The sequence below is a fragment of the Protopterus annectens genome, chromosome 12.part0 (genome assembly GCF_019279795.1).
Source record: "Protopterus annectens isolate FY-2018-M chromosome 12.part0, PAN1.0, whole genome shotgun sequence".
NCBI lineage: Eukaryota > Metazoa > Chordata > Ceratodontiformes > Protopteridae > Protopterus > Protopterus annectens.
Genome location: NC_056746.1, coordinates 1181966013 through 1181978607, shown reverse-complemented (window position 1 = coordinate 1181978607; position 12595 = coordinate 1181966013). Strand labels below are relative to the sequence as shown.

Genomic DNA, 12595 nt, shown 5'->3' with positions numbered 1-12595 from the left:
TTCTAGACTTGGTCATTACCAACATGGGTAACCACACCAGAGGTCAATTCCTCATCGGTCAGATCCGACCACAAGCTAATCAGCCTAGACATCCACATCCCGCCCCCACCCCCCATTAGGGAAACCACCGTAAAAAATTTCTCCAGAGTCTTCATGCTTCTTAAGACAGGAGTGGGAAACTTCACGACACCCATGCAGACAGACAATAGAGGTACAACTGCTAAATCCTACACAAATGCACTTTTTAAGCACTTACACGAGTGCATGGATCGTGCTATCCCTAACAGAACCAAGATGCTATCCTCCAAAAAAAGGAAGCCAATCTGGTGATCCCCTGCTATAAACAAACTCTACAACAGAAGAAAGAAACTGTTGCAAAAAAGAGTAAAATCCCATGACTGGAAGAACTCCCTGGTCAGTCTCCATAAGAAGCTGCGATCCCTTATAAAATTCTCCAAAGCTAGTTATGAAAACAAAAGTGCCAATGATTCTAAAGACAACCACAGCGCATTCTATAGCTATGTCAAGAATCCCAATGGCAACACTCAGATCTGCTATGAGTTACAGCACAGTGGCACTAAATGTACAGAACCAACTGATATTGCCAACATCCTGGCATTATAGGTTCAGTCCTAACTTTACCCCCCCCCCCCTTCACCCCCCAAAGGGCCCATCTCTATACCGGAAGAATGCAAAGTTGCTGTAATCATGGCTGCACAGGTAAAAAAGTGCACACACTCCAAAGCCAAGAACACAGCATCCATGGGACCTGACAACATCCCAGGCTGCATTCTACATGAACTACAGAATGAACTGGCACCCCACCTAAGCACCATGTTCAATCATAGCCTCACCTCAGGCTTTGTGCCCAATGAAATGGAGTACAGCGACTGTTATTCCACTCCACAAAGGGGGAGCCACCATGGACCCTGGGAACTACCGCCCCATTAGCCTAACGAGCTTGGTCTGCAAGGCCATGGAACATATGGGTTCATAGATTAGTACTAGGCTAACTGCCCTTGTGAGACGTTTTAAGCCTAGCCAATTATCCCTTGTGAGACTCAAACCCTGCACTTTATGTTTGTAAGGCAAACACCTTAACCATTAGGCCACCCTCCCAACCCCTGGTATCATCATGGAAATTATAAACAAAGACATTGGTAATCTCCAAACTCTGGACCCCACCCAGTTTGGGTTTGTAAAAGGCAGATCATGTCTCCTAAATCTGATTGACTTTTTTTTGAAGCAGTCACGAAAGCCGTAGACAAGGGTAAGGTGGTTCACGCAGCCTATCTAGATCTCGCCAAGGCTTTTGACACCATCCCCAATTTGGAATTATAGATAAACTCACTAAACTAGGTGTAAATCCCTATCTCACAATATGGGTTGCCAACTGGCTCACTGACGGAACCCACACCGTGAAAGTAGCAGACTCCAAATCCGACTTCAGACCAGTGACAAGTGGAGTACCACAAGGTTCAGTCCTGGGTCCTCTACTGTTTGGTATCTACTTTTCTGAAGATCTTTGGATAACAAAGTTCGCAGATGACTGCAAACTAGGAGCCATAATTCAAACTTCTAACAATGTGGACATCCTACAAAAGACCTCACTGAGGTGCCTGGTGTCAGCCATAGCCTCAAGCTCAATGCCAAAAAGTGCACTGTCATCCCCTTTGGTAAAAACTCTGTACCCATGAGCTACCACATAGGTGGTAGTTTCCTTACCACCGAAAGTGTGATGAGACCTTGGGACACAGGTGGACAGTAGTTTCTCCTTTGATAATCACATCGCCACAGTAGTCAGGAAATCCTTCTACGTGGCACACCTCATCACAAAAGGCTTCTCATCTAGGGAAAAAAGAGGTCATTGTTCCCCTCTACTCGTCACTCACTAGACCCATTATTGCGTACAACGCCCCTTTTGGTATGTACCTCACAAGACATCTACAACAACTGGAAAGGCCATAGAAATACCTCACAAAGAGGATTACTGGCCTCAAACAGATGCCCTACGCAGACTGTCCCAAAAAACACCAGCTTTACTCCATCGCATATCGCCTACTCAGAGACTATCTCTGCCTAACATACAAAGCTATGTTACACCCAGAGCTGTTGGACATGCTCCACTTAAAGAAATCCCAGTCCCTCTGAGCTACACGCTCTAGGGACCTAAACCTTTTCACCACAATAAACAGAACATGCTGGAAGGATAGATTCCTGTCCCAGAGACTTCCCATACTCGGGAACAAACTACCTATCTATATCAAACAAAGCTCCTCATTAGCACTCCATGATTGGATGGGAAATAGGGAATTCCTTATTTACAAGTGATGACCGTGGTAAAGGCACATAGTAACCGTAAAAGTTAAGGTGGCAAGAAGTAATGAAGGTCTTTCAGTCATTTTTGTCACTTAGCTTTCTGCATGGCAAGGCAGTGATGTTTGTTATGGTAATCTAAGGAACAAACTGAAATATTTTGCTTAGAGTAGTTCGAAGCACCTGCATATTTAGTTAGGTATTAAGTGGAAGGACATGTTCTAATATTGGTAACTACAAAGTTTTTATTGTTTGTATGGTTGCGAATACCAATTTACCAAATTAAATACTTAAATAAGGAAGCTGTTCATCATCATAGTTGTGTTTTTTTTTTTTTTTTCATGAAGTACCAGTAACCATTTAGATGATTTTGTTGAGCCAGTGTGGTTTGAAATGATTTGGGGAAAATACCGTTCTTCACATTTTTTCTCACCTTGAGATGAAATTCTTGTATTTTCCTAGACAAGAGTAAAGCTTCTTACAAGAGAATGTTTTCCTAAAAAGTGGTAGCTTGTGGCTGAATTTGAAATATTCTGCATTAGTGTGTCCCAGTTAAATAGCTGCATTCAGTATGCCTTTATTGTATTCACCTATTTTCTCTTGTTTTAATGTCATTGTGATCCTGTTGGTATCCCATTCTTCCTCTGTATCCAAAGGTTGTAGAGATCATACCCAAAAGAATGTCATTTGAATGCAACAGGGGAAGTGGTGGTTTTACTGATGAGGTGTTCTATTCTTTGCAAGAGATGTTAAATCAGGACCAGGGTTTCAATAATGTCTACATTAAGTGTACACCGTATTGAGTGAACAGACATAACTCGCCCCTTCTTTTTCTACTGATCTTCTCGCAGCTTTAAATATTGAGATTCATAAAGGTTACCACAAAGTGTAGACTATACACTTAGTGTAATCTTTCTGAATGACTAGAGAGCACAAAAAATGTGATAAGAATGTTCTTGAGTACACTTAGAGTATGCTTTATTGAATCTGGCCAACGGCCCTTTCCTTGTCCCCAATCACTTGTTTGCGGTTTCCAGATGGTTATGCAGAAGAAAATAAAAGAACGCAGGGTAATATTTGAAAAAGAACTCCTAGTAATGTAAACGCACTAAAAATCTGTTCTGTTAGATTCATTACATAATGAGCAGTTGCCCAATTGTAATGTAATCTGACAGAAAAGATGCATAAATCTTAAAATATAAATTAATTTCAGCTTCAATCTTCTCTAAGAAAAAGTGGAAAATTTAAAGACATGAAGAAACTCCATGCTGTTAAAATTTCTAGGGGACTGTATCAAGTTGTACTTATGTTTTAAGAGGTCCTAGCACTTCCACCAAGAGGCATGCAAATGGAATACAAGGATAGCGCTAAGTGCAGTTTGTCTTTCTGCAGCAGTTGGGACCAGTAAGTAACATGCATTACCACTTAATATAACATTGAGGTAAACGCAGCCAGTCCCATAGCAAATACACAGCTCTTTGTAAATGTCGTCTTTAGTTCTGATTCATCTGATTAACCCCCAAACTAAGAAAGAGTATACATTTAACGAAGATGCCTATGCAGACTTCATGCAGATGTTTTCAATAAGCTCCCCATCTTTTTCACAAATAGAGTTTTTCTGCATTTTAACGGGAATTTATTGAAAAACAAATTAGTCTTTTGTCAATCAGTGTTACAGATGACTTCAGATGGATGAAGGTGCTCACTTGTTTCTATAAATTCCTTGTGTCAGCAGAACTTGCTTTTGAGTTTTCTGGTGATTTCTTGGTGGCTTATTCTTGAGCTTGGATACATATTAATGAGTTTTACATTGTAACAGTTGTACAGTCTGTGATGCAGCTGTTAGAAAAACGAGCCTTCCAGAGTCTGCAGTAATAAAATGTTTGTAGTGTAATGTACTCAGACTTTTTCTGGCTGTTTCTGATGATAACACCTTTCTTTGTAAAAAGAAAAAAAAAAAGTTTTCAATTCAAAATCTTATTCTTACTTTGAGTTCTACGGCGGTGCTGCGGTAGCGTTGTCGCCTCACAGTAAGACGCTGTCCGGTTCGACTCTCAGCTAGAGCGTCTTCTGCGTGGAGACATGCGTGAATGGGCATTCCTTCGTTGAAGGTTGTGCGTCAGGGCTGGCAACTCAGTACGTAAAAATCAACTGCCAGTCATTAGCGGACCAGAGTTCCTCTGTGGCGACCCCTAACCGGGAAAAGCCGAAAGAAACAACAACAACTTTGAGTTCTACACTTAGTTCATTTCAAGTTATCATTCACAGTTCTCCATGTTAAAGCCAGAATGTCAATAGCATTGCAGGTAAACTGTATGCCAGGATAATAAAATCCACAGCAGTTGAAACTCGCCCTGTAGAAAAAAACGTAATCTATATAAAACTTGGCTCAGGCTCACTTAATAGCCTCATAGGAGTATTTGACATTACAGAATATTGTCTGCAGCTCAGACATTAATAAAATCCTTAACTTGGGAGAAGGAAATTTCAGCCATTAGGCATGCAGTGCATTAGTTTATACAGTGAAGAACTGAAGGCTTTTTTCCCCTTATCTATTGCCAAAACCCATTGCTCATTTGGAGTTAATTGATGGAGCAATTAATCTGTTCCTTGTATTTCTACCCTTCACCCCTGTATATGTATAAATGAGTGTTTAGTGTATTTTGTACTAACAACTTTCCAAAAAAACTTTGTAGTGAGAGTATTTGCATCTTGTTTCTTGAATGAAATGCAAAATTTATATTGTTTAGTTGGCATTGGGTAAAGTTAGTTAGTACAAAATGTAAAGAATTCCGTCAGTCCCAGAAGGTTCTGCAGAGCAATAGTTACAAATGCCTGCTCGACTTCTTTGTATATAAAGTAAAAAAAAAAAAAAAAAAAAAAAAACTGCATAAAGATTCCATCTGCTGTGATGTTAAATACACAGCGCAGTCAGGTAATTTCTTGCCTGGAACATGTTATGGTGGTGACCTAAGCATGCTGTGTGTAGCTATACTGCACCTACTTAATGCTGTGTCTAGCACCCACCCAAATAACTATGCATTTTGTATGGGACATGCGTATCCGTAAACTTATTAGCACAATATGTGCCACCCACCCAACACGTCTTGCTTGTAGTTCAATGAATAAATCTTCATAATGTCTCCTCAAACCATTCTGTATTGTTATTTCCTATGAGACTTTGACCCATTAATTTCCCACACACAGTTAAAAAATGAAGCCTTCCTAGCCTGGTAGCAGACTGATTCCAGAGCAAGGAAGAAAAAACAGCAAGTACCAGAAGTGTAATGTCATAGTGTTCTTGATGAAGAAAAGAACACAGAACCTATGACTTGGAACCTACTCCCCCTCTTAAAAAAAAGAGGGCTGCACAGTTTTGAGATGTGTATGAGGATTCATTGTTTGTTACTTATAGCCAGCAAATACACATACATCCAGGAATTTGGTCAAACTATTCAAAATAGGTGTTAGTTTACAATTTTTACTTAACCATATCTCCTTTTCTTTTATTTTACTTTACCCTATTTTTAAGTGGATATGTGTGTGTGTGTATGTACATATGTCTATAAATGTACTTGTATGTATACGTATGTGTGTGTGTGTGTGCATGTATGTGCATGTGTATATGTATGTATATATACATATAATAGTGTGTGTATACACACACGTGTCCATCATTACAGCCCCTTGTATGACTGCATATATTCAGATGTTTGCTTGCTATCAGGGAATGAAGAAATGCATACAGAAACATATTTCAGCTCACTGCTGTGAGCATCCTACTGTGCAACAGACTGTATCCCCTCACCATACCTTCACATTCTCTTGGCTCAAGAGTCCAGAGACAAAAACCCAAAAATCAGGAACAAATTTTAAATATTTCTCTTGTATACTTGGTTGTTAGAATAACATTCAAAATGGAGTATAAGTGAGGCAAAGATTTTCTGAACAATAATTGTAGAACTTTTTTTACGACTGGCATTGTTGATAAATCTGACTTACCAGGGGGTGAGTAGCAGTAGTGATTCAGTTGTGCCTGTTGGGTAAAGGGAAGACACAACGCACGTGCACACACACAGACAAACAAATAAACTTTCCTTTTCAAAAATGCTGATTTCATGTTTGAACAAAACACTTCTGAAGTTGCCTAGTAAATACTTCCAAATGGCAGCAAAAAAAGCTTGGGCTGCCCAGTAAAACTGTACCACGTTTTGTGTGAAACTCCAGGAAGCCTCCCTCTAATTGGCTCAAATATAAAACCAGTGAGGGAGAATACCTGAAGCTAAAGCAGTTGGGCGCAGGGTGAGCACATCTCATTTTTTTCTGCAGATGTGAGCAGTTTAACATTATGCTTCCCCTGCTAGCCTTGGGCCATAGGCAGCTACCTAGGTCGCCTTGTGCTGGTTTTGACCATAGGGATGCCCTTTATTGGCCTTCCACTGCAGTTGCCAGTATGTGCATGCAGATGTTCATTTACAGGAATCTTTTTGTTTATATGATCAGAACTGTAGTGTGTAAACTGGTGAGAAATGTACATTTGTAATCTACTTTTTCTACCTGGAACTGAGGGAACCATTGCTGTTGAGGCAATTTAATTGGACTTAATGAGTGGTCCATGTTGTCTCCTTTCTTTTTGGCCTTTTTACGTTATCACTGTTAAGTCCTTTAATAGGACGCACACAGAAGCATCAGGTTAAATGGTTTGCTTCTGGTCTCACAGTATGCAAGCGGTGCAGATTTATTTATTTATTTTACATTTGTTAACTGGGAAAGTCCGACTGGATACAGGTCCATTTTCAGCGGAGGCCTGGGGAGAAAAGCTCCAAATGTACAAAAACAAGTGTAAATACAGTGAAATTATTACAGTGAGTTATCACAAAACTGAGATTTGTTTAATGATATGTACACACAGGTACATGTTTTTATCACATACACACAGCAAAGGTTGGAAGCAAGTAGCTGAGAAAGAAATAGTTAAAGATTTCATCTGAAAAAGGAAAACACATATATTAAAGGTGGTTATCATACATGGTGTAGTGTTAACTTTTAAATCTTTCCAGTAGGTGGGTGATGCACAGAATTTTAAACAGTTAAGAGAGTCAAGAGTTTTATTCCTGTAATGAGGTTCTCATTTATGAATTATGTTTGAGTGTGGGTTAGTCAGGGTTTATACAGGGACAAAGCCACTGCATTTTTAGGTATTTCCCAAGGGATTTTTTTGAATTGGGATAAGGAGGGATCAGTGGTGAGTTCAGCAGAAAGTAGGTTCCAGTTTTTACTGGCAGAGTTGGAGAATAGTGATTTACCAGCTGAATTGTTGGTGTTAACAGTTTGCACTAGCAATTTTTTGGAAGAGCGAAGGGATTTTAGGATACTGTATGGGGTAATAATATTTTTCAGTATGGGTGTACAGATGAAACTGAAATCTATAAAACTTTCTTTTGTAGATGAGCACCTCCTCTACTGTGCTGCACTGTTTGTAGCTCTTAATTTGTTAAAGAATGTTGGGAATAAATGGAATTTAAAATGGACAGGGTGGTGTATAATATGTACACTGTTCAGAAGCAGATGTATACACAGGCCCCTACTTATTTCACTGTCAGCTGGGACTTTTTAGAGAACCGATGAGGAAGTTATGAAGTAGCAGAACTAGGTGATGTTATCCTTGTTTCAGACTGTAAGCATGTTGCTGCCGAACAGTTAAGTTTCCTGCAGTTATTTTATTTAACAGATTTACAGATTATTATTTACAGTTTTTAGCTGAGGTAATTAATTTCCTAGCAAGTAAAATTATAAGTAACTACTTCGTGATTGCATGTTGTACCAGTAAAGGGAATTGGCTAGCTAGTAGTGAATATAGAGCCTTATTTTATTGAAGACTCCTTTAAAAAGGTGGGTGGATTGAAGGAGTATTTATTTCATTTTCAACTGAGTTGCACCAGGTGATGTAAGTGTGTGTAATGTGTGTGTACAACAACAGACACCTACATAGGAAGTATGGAATGATGCATGCTGTTTTTTTTTTTTTTTTTTCCCCAGGGGACAAGTCCCCCCTGCACCCTACCACATCACCTGCTAATTAAATATATGACTCCAGGACTGCACAGTAGTGAGGAAAGGTTTATATATATATATATATATATATATATATATATATATATATATATATATGTAAAATCTAAATGTGTGTGTATGTATATGTGTGTATATATATATATATATATATATATATATATATATATATATATATATATATTTTTTTTTTTTTTTTTTTTCAGTTCTAAGTTAGCACAGTCTCAGTTTACACTATGGTGTTAAGGGGGAAGGAGGACTTTGTTAAAGGAATGAGTTAGTGCTTTTATTACTCTTAAGAGAACCACCCTCTGTAACCACTTCCTTGCTACAAATAACGCGATTTATATATAAATTAATTAATGTCTTTAATGCTTTTCATTATACTCAAATAGGATCGTTTGTTTTTCAGTAAAGTATATTCTATTTTTAACTCAACTGTGGACTACCTACTATTTTATTATTTTGTAGCACGTATTTTAAAGTTCAAATTTTATTAGTAAACTAGGTGCATAACATATTCCAAGGAGTGAACTTCACACCCTCCACACTGCTAAGTTTCTGCTTGGTTTGAAAGGCAATATTCTCCAACCCCACTATTGCAGTGATCTTGCACTGCTCCTGTTCATCAGTTGAACTGTCATCCAGCCTGGACAGACAGAAGAGCTGTCAACAGAAGAAGCTTTTGATATATATACCTTTTTATTTATTTATGTATTTATTTTTTGGAGGGGGTCATTTCCTGCACATTACTACACTTCCTGCCTAATTTCAGCAAGTCTGTTATGATTTATCACCCACTAGTTTGTTTCAAGGCCTGTGCCGTTTAATCTTGGCTGGAAAGAGGATGGGGGTGTTATAGAAGTAGATGAATGAAGTAGTGTTAAAATGGAAGGTGAAAAATAAACATGGAGCAGATCAGAGGAAACAAGAGTGGTGCAAAGTGTGCCTGGGTCAATAATGACCAAAAGTGGAGGGCTGGTGGAGATTCCATAAAGGAGGATTTTAAAGATAATGTGTGAGAGGAGGCGGAACACTACTCCGTGAGAGGCGTGAAGATGAGAACCTAGAGTAAGCATCCTGAAGGTTTAAGTGGAGGACGAGGGGAGCACTGGTGGGTTTAGTACATGGTATCATTCCTCCTGACACCTCAGGGAAAGAGGATAAGAGGCTGAGGGTGAGAATAAATGAGTCCGTGGAAGGGAGACTTTTACATGTAGGGATAATGTCAATCTTTAGAACCAGTTTGGGTGATTCTGAGCTCTGCGGTAGAGAGGGAGTGAGAGCTGACTGAAGCTTTGGACCATGAGAACTACACTTGGCGGGTGTGGTACTGTACCAGAAAAAGGCGATGGATATCCAAGTACACACACTGTGATCACTGTAGTCTCCAGTTTTCAAGCAGTTATTACTGTTAAACTGCTTTAAAATATTTTTGTAATGTTTGTTTATAGGAAGAAAAAAAATATGATTGTCTTGCTATATCTGTGAATGTGATTTAAAGTGTTTTTTTCTGTTCCTGCTGTCATAAATGAACTGTTGCAGTAAAGTAAAATGAATGAAATTGTGTGTACGCCTGCATAGTTGTGCGTGTGTGTATGTATGTATATGTAAATACACACACACACATACATTATATATATATATATATATATATATATATATATCTATATATGTGTGTAATGTGTGTGTATATATACACCCCCACACGTGTATATATAATGTATGTGTATAAACCTTTCAGAGTATCTGTACCTTGTTTTAACAGTCTTTTGCCTTTTTCCCCCCATCAAGGTTCAAGCCCTCTCTTCATCTTGGTACTTGGTTTTGTGGTCAGCATTCATGCCTTGACCCCTACCCACTACCTGACTAGCTCTGATATCGATAGACTGAGGGCAACATTCAGTGAACCATTTTCTGATTTAGAGTCTGCCTTCTACTCTGTTGTGGGCTTGAGTAAGCTGGGAGCCAAAGTGACCGATGAAGAGGTAGGTAACAGATCCTTATTATTTGTTTTTCCCCTGGTGTTTGCTGTTTGAAGGAAATGTTCTTCATTTTGTTGTAACATATAATTTTAGCAACATTTTGTCTAAAGGGACCTGGCACCTGACTGAGCACTGTGATTGCTTTATAACTGGCTGTTGTTTTTGATTCCTGTATTCTTTGAACCCTAACATTTGCTAAGGATTTATTTCAGAAATTAATGAATAGTGAGTAATAGCAAGCTTGTTGCAGGAGTAAGCTTGCAGGAGTGATGTCTTCAGTGCAACACTTCCAGTATGTGTTTTTTTTTTTTTTTTTAATTCATTTTTATTTGTATTTGTTTACCAGGGTAGAGCACTGATCTCAATGGACCTTTTTCAGTCACAGCTCAGCAGCAGTGTCTGGCTAAGTCACTTGCTCATTGTTGCGCATTTGGGCAGTAGGGATTGAGGGAATTAAACCCTAGATCACAGGAAACTGCTTGTTAGCAGCTCCTTAATCCTGTGTGCCATGTGCCAGGGCGATTTGTGATTTGATTATGCTGTTCACATCATGGAGAGGATTGAAAATATGGGGGTGGTAGTGCATTTATTAAGGGAAGAAAGTTTTGGAGATGGTGCAGTAGTGTATCAGATGGTGGCATGATTGTATGTTTTCTTGCATCACAAGAGTAGCCCTTTTAGTTAGTGGAGTGGTTCAGCAGCATAGGTAACGGGTCCTCCAGTGTTATTTTAGCAGCTTGCCTATCGTGGGTGAGAGGAGGAGCCTTAAGCAGGTATAGAAGCTCTGGTGGTGATGCCAGGGTGTGTATGTCATCCTTGCGTATACTGTGGGCATGAAGTGCCAGATGTTCTAGGCCATAATGGCCTTATGTCATTGCATGTTAATGGCTGAGACAGCAAAATTGGAACTGCATATGACTAAATTAATAAAATTCTTATGTCTGATAGTACAGTACTGCACTGGGATGCCTCAATCCTTATATCAGGCAGTGGGGGGTTTTAGATTAGGTCAGGGGCGGGGTATCAGGAGTTGCTCTCTGAATCCAAGACTGATGGCTGTCGCAAGTGGAAGCTGATGGCCTTCACCCTTATGGCCAGAACCTTTATTAAAAAGGATATCTACAAATCCTGCCATAGAGGAGGAATAGCAGGTAGCCTCTTGGTTTCATTTACTGTAGGAATGTTGGATTTTGTGCTGTAGCAGCTTTCCTCCGAGACTTTTGGAAGTATGCCCTGATTGCAGGTTAGCAGAGTGAGTAGGATGTGTGTAGCACAAGGAAGGCGGGATCTACAATTTTAAGCCATTGCTTGTCTAAAAATCCAGAGACAGACTGTATTATGAGGCATTCCTGGAGGCAAGAAATGCGCCCTAATGGGCAGTTGACTAAGAGCCGTGGGGGCTCTTAGGTCTGTGTGGAAGGGGTAAAACTTTTAATAATGTAAGCAGATTAAGCAGATAGTTATGAGAATTTCTCTTTAGTAGCTTAATTGTGTAATATGTGGTCACCTCACTGCACTGTCTTGTTTCATTACCTAGTGAAGTTTAGAAAGGTGTTCTGTTTGGGTGAGTAGTATGCAACGACTTGGCATTAATACTGCTGGTATAGGACTTAGGAGAATGTTTTACAATTTTTAAAAAGGAGCATCTCATGAAGAAAGTTAGATGGATTTTTAGCTGCTTTTCTGTAACAAAAACAAATTCTAAGCTTGTTTTTTTGCCTTTCCTTTAACTAGTCAAGTCCAGATTCAGACTTGCTGTATCCAGGACTGTTGGTAAGCTTCTGAGCCCCCCCCTCAAGCCTTTCTGTGTTGGAGGGAAGCCTTCTAGCTTATCAGTGGGAGTGGTAAGCACTAGGTAGGCTATCTACCATGGGAAGAGTGGGTTTTGGCCCTGAAATTGTAGTTCATTGGCTGTTTCTGTAGTTTTTCCATCTTTCTACTTTCTGGTTAAAAGCCCATTTTGCGTTTGGTCCCCGCCGTTCCTATAGCTAGTGTAATCCAGGTACATATTTGCTGTATCCAGGACTGTTGGTAAGCTTCTGAGCCCCCCAAGCCCTTCTGTGTTCGAGAGAAGCCTTCTAGCTTATCAGTGGGAGTGGTAAGCACTAGGTAACCTATCTACCACAGGAGGAGTGGTTTCTGGCCCAGAAATTATAGTTTATTGGCCATTTGGGAAGCTTTTCCATCTCTTTCAACCTTCTAATTTAAAAGCAGGTGTTTGC

The 12595-nt window shown here is 39.5% G+C and overlaps 1 protein-coding gene across 2 annotated transcripts in view; it reads left to right on the top strand.

Annotated features, from left to right (window-relative positions):
• Positions 1-12595, top strand: part of RPN2 (ribophorin II) — a gene marked incomplete in the record, with an annotated part of 690715 nt that overhangs the window by 12790 nt on the left and 665330 nt on the right. For both annotated transcript variants that reach the window (XM_044090218.1, XM_044090217.1), the window contains 1 exon segment: positions 10183-10376. In XM_044090218.1, the coding sequence (XP_043946153.1) occupies positions 10183-10376 (194 nt within the window).